Below are 17,635 nucleotides of genomic sequence, written 5' to 3'. Positions count from 1 at the left end.
TTCACCAGGAAAGATTTTGGCATAGGTGGCACGTTTTGGCTTGACTAGTGTGCAAGGATAAACATTGGCATAACTATTTCTTAGAAATGCACATTTCAGAGAATGTAAATGTAAATTTGTATAGTTTTGGTGTACCTTCTGAGGCATATGTAGCAGGGTGATCGTATTACACACCTTATTGGGAGACTGTGTAGGTGGTCACACAAACAATTTATACGTTAATGTATAACTTGAGAAGCCTCTTACCTGTTTCCAAACCCTACTTCCCTGGGTTTGAAATCACCCCGGTGAGTGCCGCTATGAATGTGGAGAAGGTAGGAAAAATTAAAGGTTGGGGTAGGATCCCCAAATACCCCTAAGGAAAAAGACACATGGTTAAAGTAACTGGCACACAAAAAGAAAGGCTGGCAAAGGAATGCTGGTGTAGCGTTCTTTTAGTTATAATACGCACAGTTCTACTTTTTCCCTTCCGGTACACCAGCAGGGTTTTATTACAAAAGGGAAAATCGCAAGACACTATATATAATATCCTAAAAGGCTCCATATCTAAACAAAATATAATTCTTTAAAAAATATTTACCAAGTCCATACAGCGCACTGTATGAAAAAACTATATATAAAACAGCATTACTTCTCAGACAACCTGGCCAGGACTGTCTCACGGTCCGTTTATGCTTTGCCATGATCTTGTGGCAAACACAGCAGTAGGCACCAGCATGTGTGGGGGGCTCAAAGTCTTTACATGGGCTGGATTGCGGTTGCAAGCTGCAACACAGCAATCGGAGACAGCCTAGTGGAGCCCCACAACCTTTTTTACACCTGGGCTTCGTCTGCCAGGTGTGGCCCAGGTATTCTTGGTGTGCCACCTGTCAATGGGTGGGTGGCTCCATTCCCAGCCCTGGAGGAATGAAAACATTGGGTGCTCCCCTGCTGTGGGGAGCACCATAAATTCGATTTGCCTGTAGAGCAGCATCAGGGGTATTTGGGCCACCTGAGGGGTGGCAGTGCTTAAAGGCACTCCCATGCCTATCAGGAAAGCGCCAGCATGAAGGCCTGGGCAGTGCATTGACAGGCGCAGACCGGAGCACCTCCTAAACCCATAAGATTTTTCTGTTGTGTCCCTGGCACTCCGCTCACAACCATTTTCTTTTTCCAGAGTAATGGAACCATTTAATCTAACTTTTTTTAAAACAAATTTGTATGGGTCCGCACCAGGGATTAGATTCTTTATTCATTTTTTTCATTTTACCCACGCACATGCTCCCCACTTTTAACTATTCTCGGCCGTGAGGATAGCCTTGGCCTGGTCTATTATTTATCAAGCCATGATTTAGAAGGGAAGGCCAACAGTTGCCAACCAGTACCCTGAATTCCAGGCACCTCCCACAGTACCCCTGAACTCCCAGGAACCTGCTTTAAAGACGGAGGAACGGGCAATGGGAACCTCATACTGGACCCCTGGTCAATCATAGGTTGACTTCATAACCAGTCTGCTCTTCCTGGTGGTACTACCAAGAGCAGCCAGGGCCGCCTCTGTTTTCTCTGGGCTTACAGAGTACTGTACACCAAGTCAGGAACCTTACCTTCCAGTGGAGGAACAGGTATGGGTTCCTCTACCACTTCGAGTGTAGTAGGGGCGATTGGAGCAGGATTTGGATTGGACTCAATAGGAACACTCTCAGGATGGGGTTCAGGTTCCCTAGGAGTGGGTGCTCTATCAGTGAGTGTAGGGACCCACACTAGTGTCTGATTTAACCATTTGTCTGGGTAAATGCCAAACTGATGGCCCTCCGTGTCTGTCTTCACTGGCTTTCCGCTGGCCTCCTGATGGTCTCACAGTCTCTGTAGCTGGAGAAGATTGCAGGGATTGAGTCTACGAAGGATCTTCTTCGGGTCTTTCAGCGCAGAGTCGCTGCTGTCTTGTTACCGGCCACTTGGCCGGTTCTTCCTCAGTCTCCTTCGGTGTCGGCTGAACCTCCGCCCCGACTGGTTTGACAAAAACAAAAAGGTGGGTTACCAGGTAATAAAGGACATGACAAATTGACAGTGAAGAAGGACTGCTGCCATCCTATGAGATTTTAGGTCTCCCTGGACCTAAAGATTGACAATAAACCTAAAATTCAGTCTCAGGAAATGTGCTGACCAACTGTTATTATTCAATACATTGACTCAAAAATCTGAAAATCGGTGAGTAAAATTAACATATAGTATAGCACATCCCTTTGTAAGCAAAAGACTGTTTATTAATTCACAGTAAAGACCCAATTTAAGCCGACACGTGTTTCGACAGACTTCGGTCTTTCTCAAGGCGGGGCCTTAATTCATAATTGACTTTCGGTCCAGATCAAGCCATATCATTCAACCATAGCATTTATAAGAGGATGTTGGGCCCAGTATAGACCGTAAATTAAAATAAATTACAAAATAGACCATATACCAATTGAACAGACAAAAGAGTATTAGTGACCAACATCCATAAATAATAAGCGACCAGTTAAAAACCATCAAACAACAAAATGATGAGAAAAGAGGGAGAAAGAAAAGGGAAAAGAAAAAAGGGAAAAAACACCATCTGGTTCTAAAGAACATTCCTATTTGTTAAAGGCACTCAATTGTATTAATGAATACATCTCTAACTAACATCATATGTGTCGGAGCGTTTTTAGGAAATCTAGTTGTGATCAGCAACTAAGTCAATGTGCTCGGGAAGGAGTCTGATCCCAATGCAGGTCCATAGAAGTGAAAGCCCAAATTGTGCAATGCCACTGTAAAATGTTGAATTTATTTTATAAGTAGCATTTTGTGATGGTCCAGAATACATCCACTAAACACCTGGTTTACATGCACATTGTCACCTCTTGATAATAGAACAAGACCAGTATAACCAGTGGTCACCTGATCCTTCAACTGCATGCGAGTAGTCTGTTAAAAAAGGAAATGTATTGTGCGTTATTAGTGACATTAGTTAAGTGACTCTTGACTAAACCTAGAGCAGTTATACAATTAACTGTACCTTGATAAATTAAGTGAAGCTTTCGAATTTGATCTGTTGCTGCTATTAAGTCTTGCAACCCTTGAAACGCTCGTATAGCGTCTGAGGCTCTCCAATATTGTGAATAACAATTGTTACAAAACAGAATGAAAATATATGCACGCTGTGTCAGCCTAAAAATGTCCGAAGTCAAACCGAAATGTTCAATAGAAACTAGGTAGTATGTGAAAGGGTGTTTCAAATTACCGTATTCACTATGCTGTATGTCAAAAGGTGAATGTCATCTGTTCTTTTTAGCGAACGTGTTCGCGGCGGTTCCACAGTATATAACGTTATCCCATGCAGGGCCATTTTAACAGTTTTGGGGGCCCAGGGCTCAGACAGCCTTTGCCCCTCCCGCCCCCCCAAAACCCAAGTCCTACTCCGACCCCCCTCCAAACCCGTGTCGCGGGGGGCGCCCTCCCAATGTGAAAAATTATGGGATTACATATCTCAAGTCCAATTCAACAGATACTCCTCTAACCTTTAAATGGATTATCTAGTTGTTAATAGAGGCCAATTGTCCAGCTGTAATGGGTGTTTCGGCAGCCAATGAGTGTTAAGCAGTCTGTGATATACATGTAACACACACAGCACATGCATAGTTGTACTTCAATAACCTATACCACCTTGCAGCATGGCCTAGATAAAGAAGTGACACATGTTCATGATGACACACCCTTATGCGCAGTTATGCTATGATTCATTGCTATACTTGTGTTATTTTATGAAATGTATTAAGGTATGTTCATTAGCCTTGTTATGCTGTACTATGTAAGTATGCTGTGCTATGGTACTCTACGCTTTGCTTCTTTTATTACACTATGGTATGCTGTGCTGGGTCAGTTATGTTTCGCTATGCCAGGTGTTGTTATGGAATGTTTGCTATGGTGTGAACAATACACTTGTGGGCTATCCACTGAATTATTTTCTAACTTCAAAGAGCTGCACTAGCTTGTCAGATAGCACAGCAAGTTGAGTGCTCATTCGGACATCTGTGCGCAGCTTGCTGATGCCGGTTCAAATCCTGTCCGGGCCAAGTCATTCCTTTATCCTTTCGAGATCGATTGTAAATTATCTGCCACGCAGTGTGGGATAATAACTTCAGATACCTGAGGGTTTGTAGCGCTATATAAAACTTTATTAGATAATATTATAATAGGAAAGTTCACTCCAATATCATATCTCCTGCCCCGCATTACCTGCTAGGCAGCATCACTTACCAGCCAGCAGGGTGATCCCCGTTTGTGACCACCCCAGGCATTCAGTCACCATAACCTGGAAGCAGATAGGCACACCACCATCTCATCCCGGCACATTAGAATTTCCGTATTGCCTATGTGAATCTTTGCTTTTATCGGCTAATGCAATTGTGTTTGTTAAGAAATGTATGCATTGATTATGAAATACAATGTCGGACCACGGTGTTAAGTGCTTTACAAGTGCCACACAACATAAGCAGCAAGGTAGATTCAAGATTAACTGCACCTACTGCAGTTATGTTTACCTACCTCGTAAATGACTTGCTACAATCCAGGCCATTCAAACTGTCATTTTATTTCATGTACCATAGTTTGCCATTTTAGAATATTGTAAATAACAAATGTTTCTATTACTCAAAGGCATGAGTCACAATTTATCAAACCAACCTACCCTATTATATAATATATGCAAATTGAATGATGAGACAACTGAGTGCCATCTCAAATTCTAAGAAATGCGAACTAGGGTGCTACGCTTTTTATTGCCGGCAGATCTTTGTGTTTCAGACACATGTGTACTCCTCGCAGAACCCCTTCTGCCCCTCACGGCCAGCCCTGGTCACGGAATCAGTGACCTGAGCCTGGCCAGGCACGACTGGCCGCAGCAGCCAGTGTCGGCAGGTCAGGTAACACAGATAGCCGTGCCCGGGCGGTGGCGCCGTCCCCTGGTGGTGTCCGGACGCCTCGTGGCTGCTGGGTCCTGGCCAGGGCCCTGGGCCCAGGAGGACCAGGAGTCAGGACACCCACAGGGACCGCGCCGCTGCCCAGGCCCGGACCTGGGGCCTTGATTGGAATCACTTTGAGGGCGCTTTTACAGTCACGTCACTTACCTGATTTTGAGTAGTTTTCATTGGCTGTAACCTTTTCTTGTTGCATTGCTATTGCTGGTCCCTCCCAGGCCCAGCCATGGCCCACAACAATGATTTATGATCCAAGCGAAGTGGAAGACTGGCACTCACATGACTTCACGTTGTCAACTCAATCAGCAAGCCGGCGCGGTAGGTGTGGCGGCACTTAGAGGTGAGCACTATGTTGTTGCTTACTTCTTGGCCTTTGAGTTTTTATTGAACTTTAAATTAAAGTCACGGCCGTGGAGGGGGAGCCGTACGCCCATGCCTTCTGCTGCAGGCACGCTGGCGCATATTATTCTCACACTCCAGGATCTGTGGGGGGCCCCCTTCAGGGCCTCCAGGATGGGGGCCTGGGGCACGTGCCCCATTTGCCTCCCCATAGAGATGTCCCTGATCCCATGTGCACTCCACTTCACATTGTCATTGAGGTCAAATGTTTGAATCTAAAGAATACATTTATTACTGTTGGTATCCTTGTGTCTTGGAATTGTTTTAAAATAACTGTTACAACATAACCCAGTAACCATCACCGCACATGGGTGTGTTACCTGAGAGTTTCCTCATGCAAAATTAAATGGCATCATTGCCTCTCAAAATCAATCCGTGCTCCAGCTTGCTGTGTTCCTCGCGCGTCCCCACTGTTGATACTGATCTGCATATTGTGTCCCCATGTCACATGTCTGCATAATAGGTCGTAAGTCTGTTACGTGAACGCGTTAGTTCAGGAATTGAATGCCAAGCAAAAAATACCATATTGTGCCTGATAGCCTAACCTGTGAAATAAATGCATCCATTTTACTAAGACTTGTACCATTCTTGCTATTCGAAGAACATTTACCAGCACAAATGTAACTTTGTGATTGAGTGTAACTAACTTGTATAAGATTGAAATATTAGATACTAGTTACATGACATTCGTTGTATTCTTTTCACTCCCACTGTTCTCAAACTGGTAATGTGAAACATGCTTGTGCCATATGTTTTGTAATGGCCTCCTGTTTTGAGTGGGCGCCCACACTATTGAATAACATGCATGATGAGAAATATGGATCACATTTAATTTGTAATACACTTCTATGGAGATTTTTAACTGCATTGGGCGTCGGCTTGTTCCTTCCCTGTTCATACGTTGAATTGAGACAATCCTGTCTACACAGGGAAACCATCATGATCTGTGTGTAAACCAAATTTATATTTTAAAAAAGTAATTTATAGGAAATCATTCAATTCCTGTTCCTGATTTAAACCAAGCAATGTACATCTCGGTTTACAAATCATCCTTGCCTCTAGCTGTTGCAATAGTAGCTGGCAATCTCATCCTCTGGCATGCACGTGTGCTTGCTGCAATCCAACGAACAGAATATCTTTATTGTCCCATTGGTGATGCATTTGCCAATGTATTGCAAATGGTAGCTTAGGATCCTGACTGTTGAGATGTGCCAAATGCTCCTGTATTCTGATCCAGAGTTCCCGTATAGTGCTGCCTACATACACTTTCTCGCAGACAAATTGAATAGCATAAACTATAAATTTGGATTTGCCATTTATGAAATCACGTATGTGACATTCCAAGCCAAGGTGGCAGATGAATTTGGTAGTTGGTGACAATGCGTATTGGCAAAAATTGCACGGTCCACATTTGAAAAAGCCAGAGGGTCTGCTTTTAAGCCAATCTAAATATTTGGGTTGCTTTAATCTAGGTTGAAGGAAAGAAGGACTATGATTATTCCTAAGTGTTCTGTTCTTGGTGAAGATCAAATTGAGTTTGTCAGAAATGTAGGTTTTGAGATCCGGATCCAATTTGAAAAGATGCCAATGTTTATGAAGTAATCTGAAAAGGAAATTACTATCCTGTACATATTTGGTTATGAATAATATCTCATTAGTGGTTGTGTCCTTTTTGGAAATGGTATTATCCAGCCTAGCGTCTCTTGTTTTTTGATAGAGCCTTGTTAATGCATTGGGTGGAGTAATCCTGTTACTTGAACCTTTGTTGAATCAGTCCACACTCATGCTCATATGCTGCCTGCGTACTGCAGTTCCTTTTAGCACAAAAGAATTCCCCTACGGGAATGTTAGATATAACAGTTCTTTTGTGGCAGCTTGTTGCATGCAAGATGCATTCACAGTGGATGAAGGTCTGTGTGTAAAGAATGATTGCGTACATCAATCTGCAAATCAAGGAATTCCAAGGTGTTACTACTAACATTATCAGAAAACTCAATACCAAACTCTTTTTGATTCAGATATTGTGTAAAAGCTGTAAACCGCTCAGATGACCCATTCCAAATAATTAAAATATCTATGTAACATTTCCAGGTTACAAATTGTCTTAAAATCATGTTCAGCAATTATCATGAAATGTTCGAAAAAAAGCCCATGAACAGGTTTGCCAAGAATGGTGTGCACCCATTGCGACACCTTACGTTTGCAGGAAATATTGTTGATTGAAAAGGAAATAGTTATGATTCAGTGTAAAGTCTAGCAAGAATGGTACAAGTTTTAGTAACATGAATGCATTTATTTAATGGGTCAGGCTATCAGGCACACTAGATTATTTTTTGCTTGGCATTCAATTCCTGAAAAACAGCGTTCACGTAACAGACTTACGACCTATTATGCAGACACATGATATAGGGGGGGGACACAATATGCATATCCGTATCGACAGTGGGGGTCGCACGAGGAGCACAGCAAGCTGGAGCACAGGATTGATTACGAGAGGCAATGATGCCATTTAATTTTTCATGAAGAAACTCTGAGGTAAAACACCCATGTACAGTGATGGTTACTGGGTTATGTTGTAACAGTTATTTTAAAACAATTACAAGACACAAGGTTACGGACAGTACTTTAATTTATTCCTTAGATTCAAACATTTGACTTTGTTCAGAGAAGAATTGCCTAGCATTTCCGTGCTGGACTGCCCCTGGGCAGGACAAAGACTGATGAGCAGGGATATTTCTCCTCTGTGAAAGGGACAGTGAGCTAAAGACTTGGTTGAGACTCTCCCCGGGCCATCCACCAAAGAACAGGTCAATAGGCTGTGTTCATGCTAGTAGAGAGACTCCCAGACCCCCCTTTGATTGGGATAACGTTATATACTGTGGAACCGCTGTAAACATAGCACAAACATAACGTTTGCTAATAAAGAGAACAGATGACATTCACCTTTTGACATACAGCGCAGTGAATACAGTAACTTGAAACATCCTTTCACATGCTACCTAGTTTCTATTGAACATTTCGGTTCGACTTCGGACATTTGTAGGCTGACACAGCGTGCATATATTTTCATTCTGTTATGTAGCAATTGTTGTTCACAATATTGGAGAGCCTCAGACGCTATACAAGCTTTTCAAGGGTCGAATGACTTGATAGCAGCAATGGATCAAATTCGAAAGCTTCACTTAATTCATCAAGGTGGAGTTAATTGTATAACTGCTGTAGGTTTAGTCAAGAGTTGCTTAACTAATGTCAATAATAACACACAACAATACATTTCCCTTTTTGAACATACTACTCGCACGCAGTTGAAGGATCAGGTGACTATTGGTTATATTGGTCTTGTTCTATTATCAAGAGGTGACAGCGTGCATGCAAACCAGGTGTTTATTGGCATGTGTACTGGACCATCACAAAATGTTAATTGTAAAATTTAAAAATCAATATTTTACGGTGGCATTGCACAATTTGGGCTTTCACTTCTATGGACCTGCATTGGGATAAGACTCTTACCTGAGCACATTAACTTAGTTGCTAATCACAACTAGATTTCCTAAAAACAGTCCTAACACATGTGATGTTAGTTACAGATGTATTCATTAATACAATTGAGTGTCTTTAACAAATAAGAATGTTCTTTATAACCAGATGTTGTTTTTCCCTTTTCTTTCTCTCTTTTCTCCCTTTTCCCATTGTTTTGTTGTTTGATGGTTTTTAACTGGTCGCTTATCATTGTTTATGGATGTTGATCACTAATAGTTTTTTGTCTGTTCAATTGGTATATGGTCCATTTTGTAATTTATTTAAATGTACAGTCTATCCTGGGCCCATCATCCTCTTATAACCTGCCATGGTTGAATGATGAGGCTTGATCTGGACAGAATATCAATTATGGATGTAGGCCCCGCCTTAAGAAAGACCGAAGTCGGTCAAAACGCGTGTCGGCTTAAATTGGGTCTTTACTGTGAATTAATAAACAGTCTTGTGCTTACAAAGGGATGTGCTATACTACATGTGAATTTTACTCACTGATTTTTGAGCCAATATATTAAATTATAACAGTTGGACAGCGCATTTCCTGGGATTGAATTTTGGGTTTGATTAAACCTCTCTGCTTGGTATGCCCCTGAGGGTGGTATGGAGTTGTACGGGTCTTTTAGATGCAAAATCCGGTCCCTGGTTGGAATGAGTCCTGACCGGCTGGCCATAATACACAAAGTATTTTTCCCAAATCAGGCAGGCAACAGTGGTGGCATGCTGATCTTTGATGGGGAAATGCCTGAGGGTACTGAGGCACATGGACTGCCACCACCAGGATGTTCCGTACTACTTGCCTGTCAACCTCCAGCTTGAGGAGTTTGATGCAGACAAGTTCCATGGGCCTGGACCTCTGCAGGTGGGCTGCAGGACAAGCCACCGTCTTCCTAGTGACTCACCTGGCAAAGATACTCTACATCTGCCGTGAGTCTGGGACAGAAAAACCAAGGGCGGACCAACTCAAAGTTTCTGTCGCTGTCCAGTTGACCATGTTGGTCATGGAGTGCATACAGCACAGCTCGGCGGAATCTCTGTGGCAAAAACAATGTAGTAGCTGGTCTCCAGCTGTGCTTTCTTTGTACAGGATTCCACCCTTCTGCACGAGCGCCTTCCACTCCTTCAGCATTGCAGCTTGGTCCGGGTCATGAGGGATGTCCCTGGTCACATCCGCTCCCATGGTCTCAGCTTTCCAGAACAGAGCAATACCAGATGCACTAGCTATGATATACGAATCTCATCTGGCGGTCAGATGTGGTAGCACCGATACCTCCAAACTGGTGATATTACAGTAGGCAGCGTGTACCCCCTCAGTTGAGGATACCAAGCAGTCCACGCTCCTGGCTCCTGCTGACATGCAGTTAAGCATATTTCTCCGACGCCTGCTGAAGACCACTCCTTTTACGAGGTGGATCATCTGGCTAAGCATTAGACCTCAGAGCGAGAGAGAGAGAGAGAGAGGCCGGTCATGTAGTATTTCACCATCGGCTCTGCACCGGACTGGTTACCTCCAAACATTCCATCCAGCAAGTACATGATCTCCTTCGCTGTGGGGTCTGGATGCATGGTGTGGAGTCCCTGGATAACTCTGTGCAGGACTGCGCAGACTCTCAATGCCAAGATGTCTCTTCTCCCAGTCAGTAGCTCTTCAGTCGCATATAATTTGGTTTGTCTGGTCCGCCCAAATTTGCTATCCTTCCTCACTGCTCAGGGTTAGTTTCTCCCTGGAGAAGGGTCTCGGACGAACATGGGGGCCATGCTCAGATGGTGTTGCAATACCCTCAAGTATCATGCCCTTGAAATAATCCACCACAGAGAAAGCAATCAGTTTGTCTCCTCTATTCTCTGGTGTAACACTGGCCCGTGCTCTACATCTTGGTAAAATAGGGCTGCTTAGGGGCGCAGCCATGATGGCACCTACACTGGGTGCTGCAGGGTGATTGGGCGCAGCGCTGGGCAGGCAGGATTTGGGCTAAGCATAGGTGGTGTGACTGGTGCACTAGCCTGCAACCCTCTCCATGTGGTCAATGCCCAGAGAGGATAGGACACTATATGGTCTCCCCATGGATGTTAAGGGGCAATGTCTCGGGGTCGACTTCCTTAAGCCCTTAGCAGACCAGGATACTGGTTCCTGCTAGGCCAGGGGCTTTACCCAGGCATTTGACCTGGCCGGTGAGGGACTCTAGGGACGCTGTCAACCTGAACACCTGTCAAGGTGTGCTCCAAGGGACATCACCTATGCTAACGCAATGGTCAGGATTAACCTGCTCACCCTCAGACCAGCTGGCTCCCTGAAGCCGATCCATGAGAATGGTACCCGTCTGTCAGAAAGGGTGACACATCTGGTAAAATCAATACACTAGGAAATTGTGCACTACCACAGGAAGGAAAAAAGGGTAGGTATGAGGTAAGTAGGAAGGATAGCGCGGATATAGGCACATCAAAGGTGATATCTGCAGTGCCCACAAAAAATGTAGCGGTGTTATCGCATTACGCACCTTATTGGGAGACCGATGTAGGCGGGTACACAATGTACGTCTTATGCCTGATTTATAACTTGACCTGCCTCTTACCTGTCTCCAAACCCTGCTTAACTGGGTTCAAAGTCACCCTGGTGAGCCCCGCTCTGAATGTGTTGAAGTCATGGAAAGTCATCAGAAGGTTAGGGGCAGGATCCCCAAATACTTTAACCTTGTGTTTTTTTTCCTTAAGGGTAACTGCCACACAAAGGAAAGCTGTACAAAGTAATGCTGGTGTACAGTTCTCTTAATTTATTGCACACTTCTACTTTTTCTTTTTTGGTACAGCAGCAGGGTTTTGAGGTTTTTTTGTCACAAAAGGAGAAATCACAAGGCACTATAGATGCACAGCTGCTTTGGATATTATCTAAACAAATCTGAGTACATCGTTTTAAATATAAAAAAATAGTCTCTAACAAATGTACAGTGCACTGTAAAAAAAAAAACTATATATAAAGCCACCTTGCTTCCAAGACACACTGGCCAGATGGCAGTAGGCACCAGCAATGTGTGTGCGCCCCAAAGTCTTAACATTAGCTGGACTGCGTATGCAAGATGCAGCCCAGCAATTGGATGCAGCGTGAGGGAGCCCCACAACATTCTTACACCTGGGTCACGTCTGCCAGGTGTCGCCCAGGGATTCTTGGTGGGCCATCTGTCAAGGGTAACCAGCTCCTTTACTTATACCCAGTTTAGGAGGGCTGATGACGTTCGCCACTCTCCTGCTGTGGGGAGCAGCAGTAATTAGATGTGCCTGGGGGCCAGCGGCTGTATTTGGGCCACCTGGGGGTGACAGTTCTTACAGGTGCTTCCCTGCTTGTCAGGGGAGTGCCGGCATGAAGGCCGGGGCAGTGACGGGATTAGAGCGGAGCGCCTTTAAACCCTTAGGTTTTTTTTCCTTTGTGTCCTCGGTGCTCTGTTTGCACCTGCAATCTTTTCTTTTTCCAGAGTAAAGGAACAGTTGCGCTGGCACGTGTGATGGTCCTTTTGTTTTGTTTCATTTTCAGGCCGCACTGGGTATCTGTTAGGGAGAATTGCTAATTTCCCTTACCTTTTGAGACCCCCAGCAACTTTGCTGGATTTCTAGGATTTTATTTTTTTACCTGTGAAGAGTGAGCTTTTTTTCCCACTCTTCCATGTATTTTGTGTGCGTTTTACTTTTGTGTTCTTTTGGTTATGGGGTTTTAAAACAGCACCATAGGCATAATCTTTTTTCTGTGTGTCACACAGCACGTTTAGTGTAGTGACACAGGGATGTCTTTCGGACTTCCCAAGGTTTAAATACCTTCTCTGGGACTGACTTCCGTCTCCCAGAGCATGTAAAGTTAAATTGGCTTTACAAGTCTTTTTAAATTTACTGACCCAGCACACACGATCTTCCTATAAAGGGCTGGAGGGGTTACCTAGCTTCCCCTGAGTCAAAACACTCATGTAACAGTAAAATATTACCTTTTCCTACTTTAAATGGCTGTTGGCAGTGGTTTAGATCAACTACCGTGATTTATTTGCGACCGCTAATAACGGTAGCTAAAAATCAGGTCAGCCATGTTTTTCAATATGGCGCCCAAGACCTATTTGTAAAAAAAAAAATCTGGTCATCTTTTTTTGCCATTACTTTTAGGAAAAGTCCTCCTTGTGTTTGTCGCTTCGCCAAACGAGGTTTGGTCCCTTTGTTCATTGGCCTTTGGCGGGCTTCAGTGCTGAAGCCCTCCTCTGGCGCCTCAGTGTCTGGGGTGGACAGGATGTGAGGGAAGTGCCCGTAACTTCCTGTGCTTAGTCTCCTAGGAGACCTGAATGCACTCTGGCGTGATTGGCTGACTGTCTGGCAAGGACAGCCACCCTGCTGTGTGATTGACAGCCAGGCTGAATGAATGAGGGAAAACTGTTTAAAAGCAGGTCTCTGGGACTTGGAAAGCAGAGTCGACCACTGGAACGAAAGAACCGAAGACGAGCTGAAGGAAGAGGACTGCTGAAACTCCTGAACGACCGGTGAAGCCCTGCTGCAGGTCCAAATTGCCTAAAACTTTGACAGAGTAGCCCTTCAAGGTTAACTTCTTCCCTTCAGTTTGGTGGGAACAACCAACTCATAAGCCACCTGCACACTGTCCCCATCTGGTCGAATTTTCATCAGAGTGCTGTTGAAAACCGGATAGCCAGAGGGAAGGAAACCAGTTTGTGGTCGTTAAGGCCCTCACACCTTAAAGCGACATCTTGCTAAGCTTTTGGCCTCATCCCTGGGCAGTGTAGGAACCTCCCGACATCCTCCTTCTTGTCCCCACAACTGAAGCCCAGGAACAGCGAGGTCTGCTCGAACTGCCAGGAACGACTGCCTCAGCTACAGCACTTCTTCACTAAAAAAGTACTGTGCAAACGCGGTCCGGAAATATTTTCGGTCATCACTAAAGTTCGTGGAACTTTGCTCAACTTCGATGGCTTGTCCTTCCCTAATCATTCGTCAAACTTTTCACCTAGCCAAATTCTTCCAAACTCTGTGGCAAAGACTTTACTGTTACTACCAGAACTGTGCTATCCAATACAAAGACTCTGAACCATTGACTTTGGCCAGGCCTATGAGATGAATTGCTGGTTGTAGTATACTGAAACCCTTTGCCCTGCCTATGAATGCATTTGTGCTGTTGATTCGCATAAACTTATCTTTTTCTTCCTTTATTAAGGATCTGAAGTGCCATTTTGCTCCTACTTCAGTGGAGCTAAACTTCATTTACTTAGCGATTGTGTTTTTGTAGTTTATCAGTGTGTAATATTGAGCTGCTATCTGTAGTGGAATGTGTTCAAACGAACTGTGTAAATAAATGTATATTCTTTTACCAAGATACCTTGAAGAAGTGTTTGCTTGAATCGCTGTATTGGTTGGTCCTTTGTGTAACGTGTTCTACTGCTCACTTAAACTCTTGAGATAAATCTGGCTGCTCAGCCATTGCGAGCACTTTACTGTGTAGTACAGGCTTGTACCAAAGGTGAAATTGTGCTTGCACTTGTAGTCCTAATTGCATGTAGTGTTCCCAAAGTACTGCATGTGATTCTGCCTAACAGTATCCAGTAGATGTTTTCGTTTTACCCACGTACAAGGGTTACATATAAATGATTTGACTTCAAGCATTTTAGAGAGCATGCTCCATTTAGTGTTGGAAATTCTACCAAACAGTCTAAGTTAAATGAGCCTCTTATAAGCTGACACTGGCCAGCTGTTGGCTCTGATCTTTTTGTATGTAGTTCACTATGATCCTCTTCACCAAGGGTATGTTGGGGGCTACTTGATGCTGCCTTTGATCGCGATTCCCTGTGTTAAAATTGTCTTTCGATGTACCATTATCGACTTTTCACCCAATGGCAGAGCAGACAATGTCGTAGGTATTTTTTCTCCTGTGCATCTTCTAACTCCATCCAGTCTAGCTATGAAGAACAGATATGGGGCTGTAGATGCACACTTGGAAGTAAACGCATAACAGAAAAACATATTTAGACCTTTCATGGGAGGCCGTGACAATTCATGCTCAAAGGTGGAAAATATGTTCTTTCAATGTTTTACAATGGAAATAGTTGCCTTCCTTCTGGGGGAGAGGAGGGAATTTGATATATAGAACAACATACATTATGCTAACATTGTAATGTTTTTTTTTGTTTCTTTTCAGGCTAAACCCGCCCCCTGGGCCTTACCCCACTCAGCAGTATTATCCATACCCTGCACAAGGCCTTCCAGGGCCATCAATAATACCTGGATTGGGGCACAGCCATGTGCCAAATCAGCATCACCATGGCCCCCCTTCATACCAATCTGGTGCACCCCATGGGGCCGTGCACGTTCCCAGCTCTATGCCTGCCCCCCAAGGGCATTGTTGCAACCATTCACATATAAATTCCTCTGCTGGAGGATACCCCTCCGGAACCTGGGCAGTCCCAATGAGTGGGCATGCAGAAGTCATGCAGCATCACCATGCGGTTCCTCAACTGGCAGAGTCCACACAGCCACCATTTGGGCTCTTGGGTGTTGAGACCCGATAGAACCCACTGAAGGTCTTTGTAGCATTTTTCTACATGTATTGGGATGTACCTGTCCTCTGCGAAAAATGGAGCAGCTCCAGGAGTGAGTCGTTCGTGGGCATTGTGTGGCGCCTGGGTTTCAGCAAACAGCTTGTTCTCATCGGAAACACTTGATATGCAGTATTGCTGAGGTATCCCATCTAATTGTGTGTTTATGCCTTCAGGATTAAGCCTGGCAAAAGAGAGGCCACCTTGTTACACGCCACACAACACTTGTTACGCATGACCAGCGAATCCACCTAAAAATGCAAGAAACAGTACTGATCACGATATGCATGAGTCACACTACCTTGAAGCAAAACCTTTACAAACTATTGCAGCTACTTTCATGCTGGCCACGGGGTAATCCTACGCTTCTAACGATTGCTGTATCCTCTCTCAAACCACCAGGAAATGTGTTTTATACAGTCTGAAGCAACGGGGAAAGCATGTACGCTTTAAGAATTACAATGATGTACTTGCTTTGTCCATTTAACATTATTTGTGGATTTGGAAGTCTGTATAGCACCATTCAGTGCCCATCCAGTCCTGGCAGAACGTGCATCTCTCAGACTTTGGCTTCATACTGATGGTGATCCACATTTCATAAACCTTGGTGTGATTTTTGGCCTTATTCATTTGAACCTATTCAAAGAAGCGCATGGAAGCAGAAAATGACTCTGTACCTGTATGGTGTGGTATTAAGGGTGTCTGGTATTATGTTGTAACTGTATGTGATGGCGTGCCTATGGGATCTTTATTATTATGATTCTTATTTTATGTTGATACACAGAAAGGATAATGTTTTTATGATTAATAAAAATTGAACTTTGGTCAATTTGACACTTTCAGCTGCACTCTGTGTTCTTGGGTTGTTTGCTGGATATTGTTCAGTGTGATCTCGGATATGCTGGCCTTGATGCGCTGCACTTTCTCTCGTGTTTATAGCTTTAAAGTCCACATTTTGTCTCTGTCAACAGCATCAGATCCCCACAGGTTTCCCCACCATAAAACGGCTGTCCGACAGATATCTATTGTCTGAATGCTACAATGATGGCTTTCCCTGTTTCTCATATTCTAACACTAATTCCTTGCACTTCTCTCTGATTTCAGCACTCATGCTTCTTCGTTTTCTTTCACACCCCTGCCCCATGCCTTCTGCTGCATCTGCACAATTTCTCTGTTGGATTTGAGCACCATGCATTTCTCTGACAGGCCAGCACTGATACCATGCGCTTTTCTCCCTGAGATTGTAGCCATCATGCCTCACACTTTGTAAATATAAGATTGTGCAGTGTTTTACTTGCTACTCTCTCCTTTTCAACCACACTCTTGCTCTAGTAAGTTTTTTAGATTGCTTTTCAGATGCCCCTGGCCTTTCCCTTGGATTTCAACACCGATGATGCACATTACTGGCACTGGAAGTCCTCTTTTATTTAAGCTCATGGAATGCCATAGCTGCAGGATACTAGGAAAGCTACTAATGTGTTGTATCTGTGAGTATGTTGTGTGAATGCAGAGGTAGGCATCCTGTAATGTGATGATGTATGCTGGAATTAGGGGAACGGTGGGGTTCCATGAAAGACAGTTGGAGGACTTGGAGTAGATCAAGGAACCAGGATGGATGGATGTGCTCCACCCTCCCACTCCTATCCTCTTAGACTGTAACCAAGGAGAAATAAAGCATCCTGTTCTGTTACCGTATATCAATATGGCTACTCGGCTACCCCTATCCTCATATGGTAGGGGATTAATGTGGAATCGGCACTTGGAACACTGGGATCTAACAATTCTCCCTATTCAAAATCAAGGCTTAGACCATACCTGGAAGAGGGGTCTACTTAGATCTCATATAGACCATTTTGCCACCTCTTTGAATTTACAAGATTGTTGTACCGACATCTTAATTGCAGATCCGGAAATTGGCGATCATATGCTAATTTTGTTGACCATACATATTAATGTCACTGTCTTAGCGCAGGACTTGAATCTTGGAAGAGGACAGACCACACCTCTCAATAAGATGGAACAATCGTCTATGCGATAGAATCAACGCTCGCATTGACAAATCGCTTGAGGGACTCCTGGACAGGTCTGGAAAATTTCATTTAAATGACAAAGATCCATCCAAGTATTTGCAGATGCTAAGGCATATAATGGTTAGGATCCAAA

General features: G+C 44.0%; 1 protein-coding gene across 1 annotated transcript in view; it reads left to right on the top strand.

Annotated features, from left to right (window-relative positions):
- The window catches only part of RHBDD2 (rhomboid domain containing 2), a 153,709-nt gene extending 137,403 nt beyond the window's left edge, over positions 1-16,306 (top strand). The window contains exon 4 of the mRNA XM_069614930.1: positions 15,076-16,306. Coding sequence (XP_069471031.1) covers positions 15,076-15,445 — 370 coding nt within the window. The 3' untranslated portion in view covers positions 15,446-16,306. The remainder of the gene's footprint in view (positions 1-15,075) is intronic.
- Positions 16,307-17,635: the final 1,329 nt, after the last annotated feature.

The sequence above is a fragment of the Ambystoma mexicanum genome, chromosome 9 (assembly GCF_040938575.1).
Source record: "Ambystoma mexicanum isolate Mex_15411 chromosome 9, UKY_AmexF1_1, whole genome shotgun sequence".
Classification (NCBI taxonomy): Eukaryota; Metazoa; Chordata; class Amphibia; order Caudata; family Ambystomatidae; genus Ambystoma; species Ambystoma mexicanum.
This window is presented reverse-complemented; position numbering and strand designations above follow the sequence as displayed.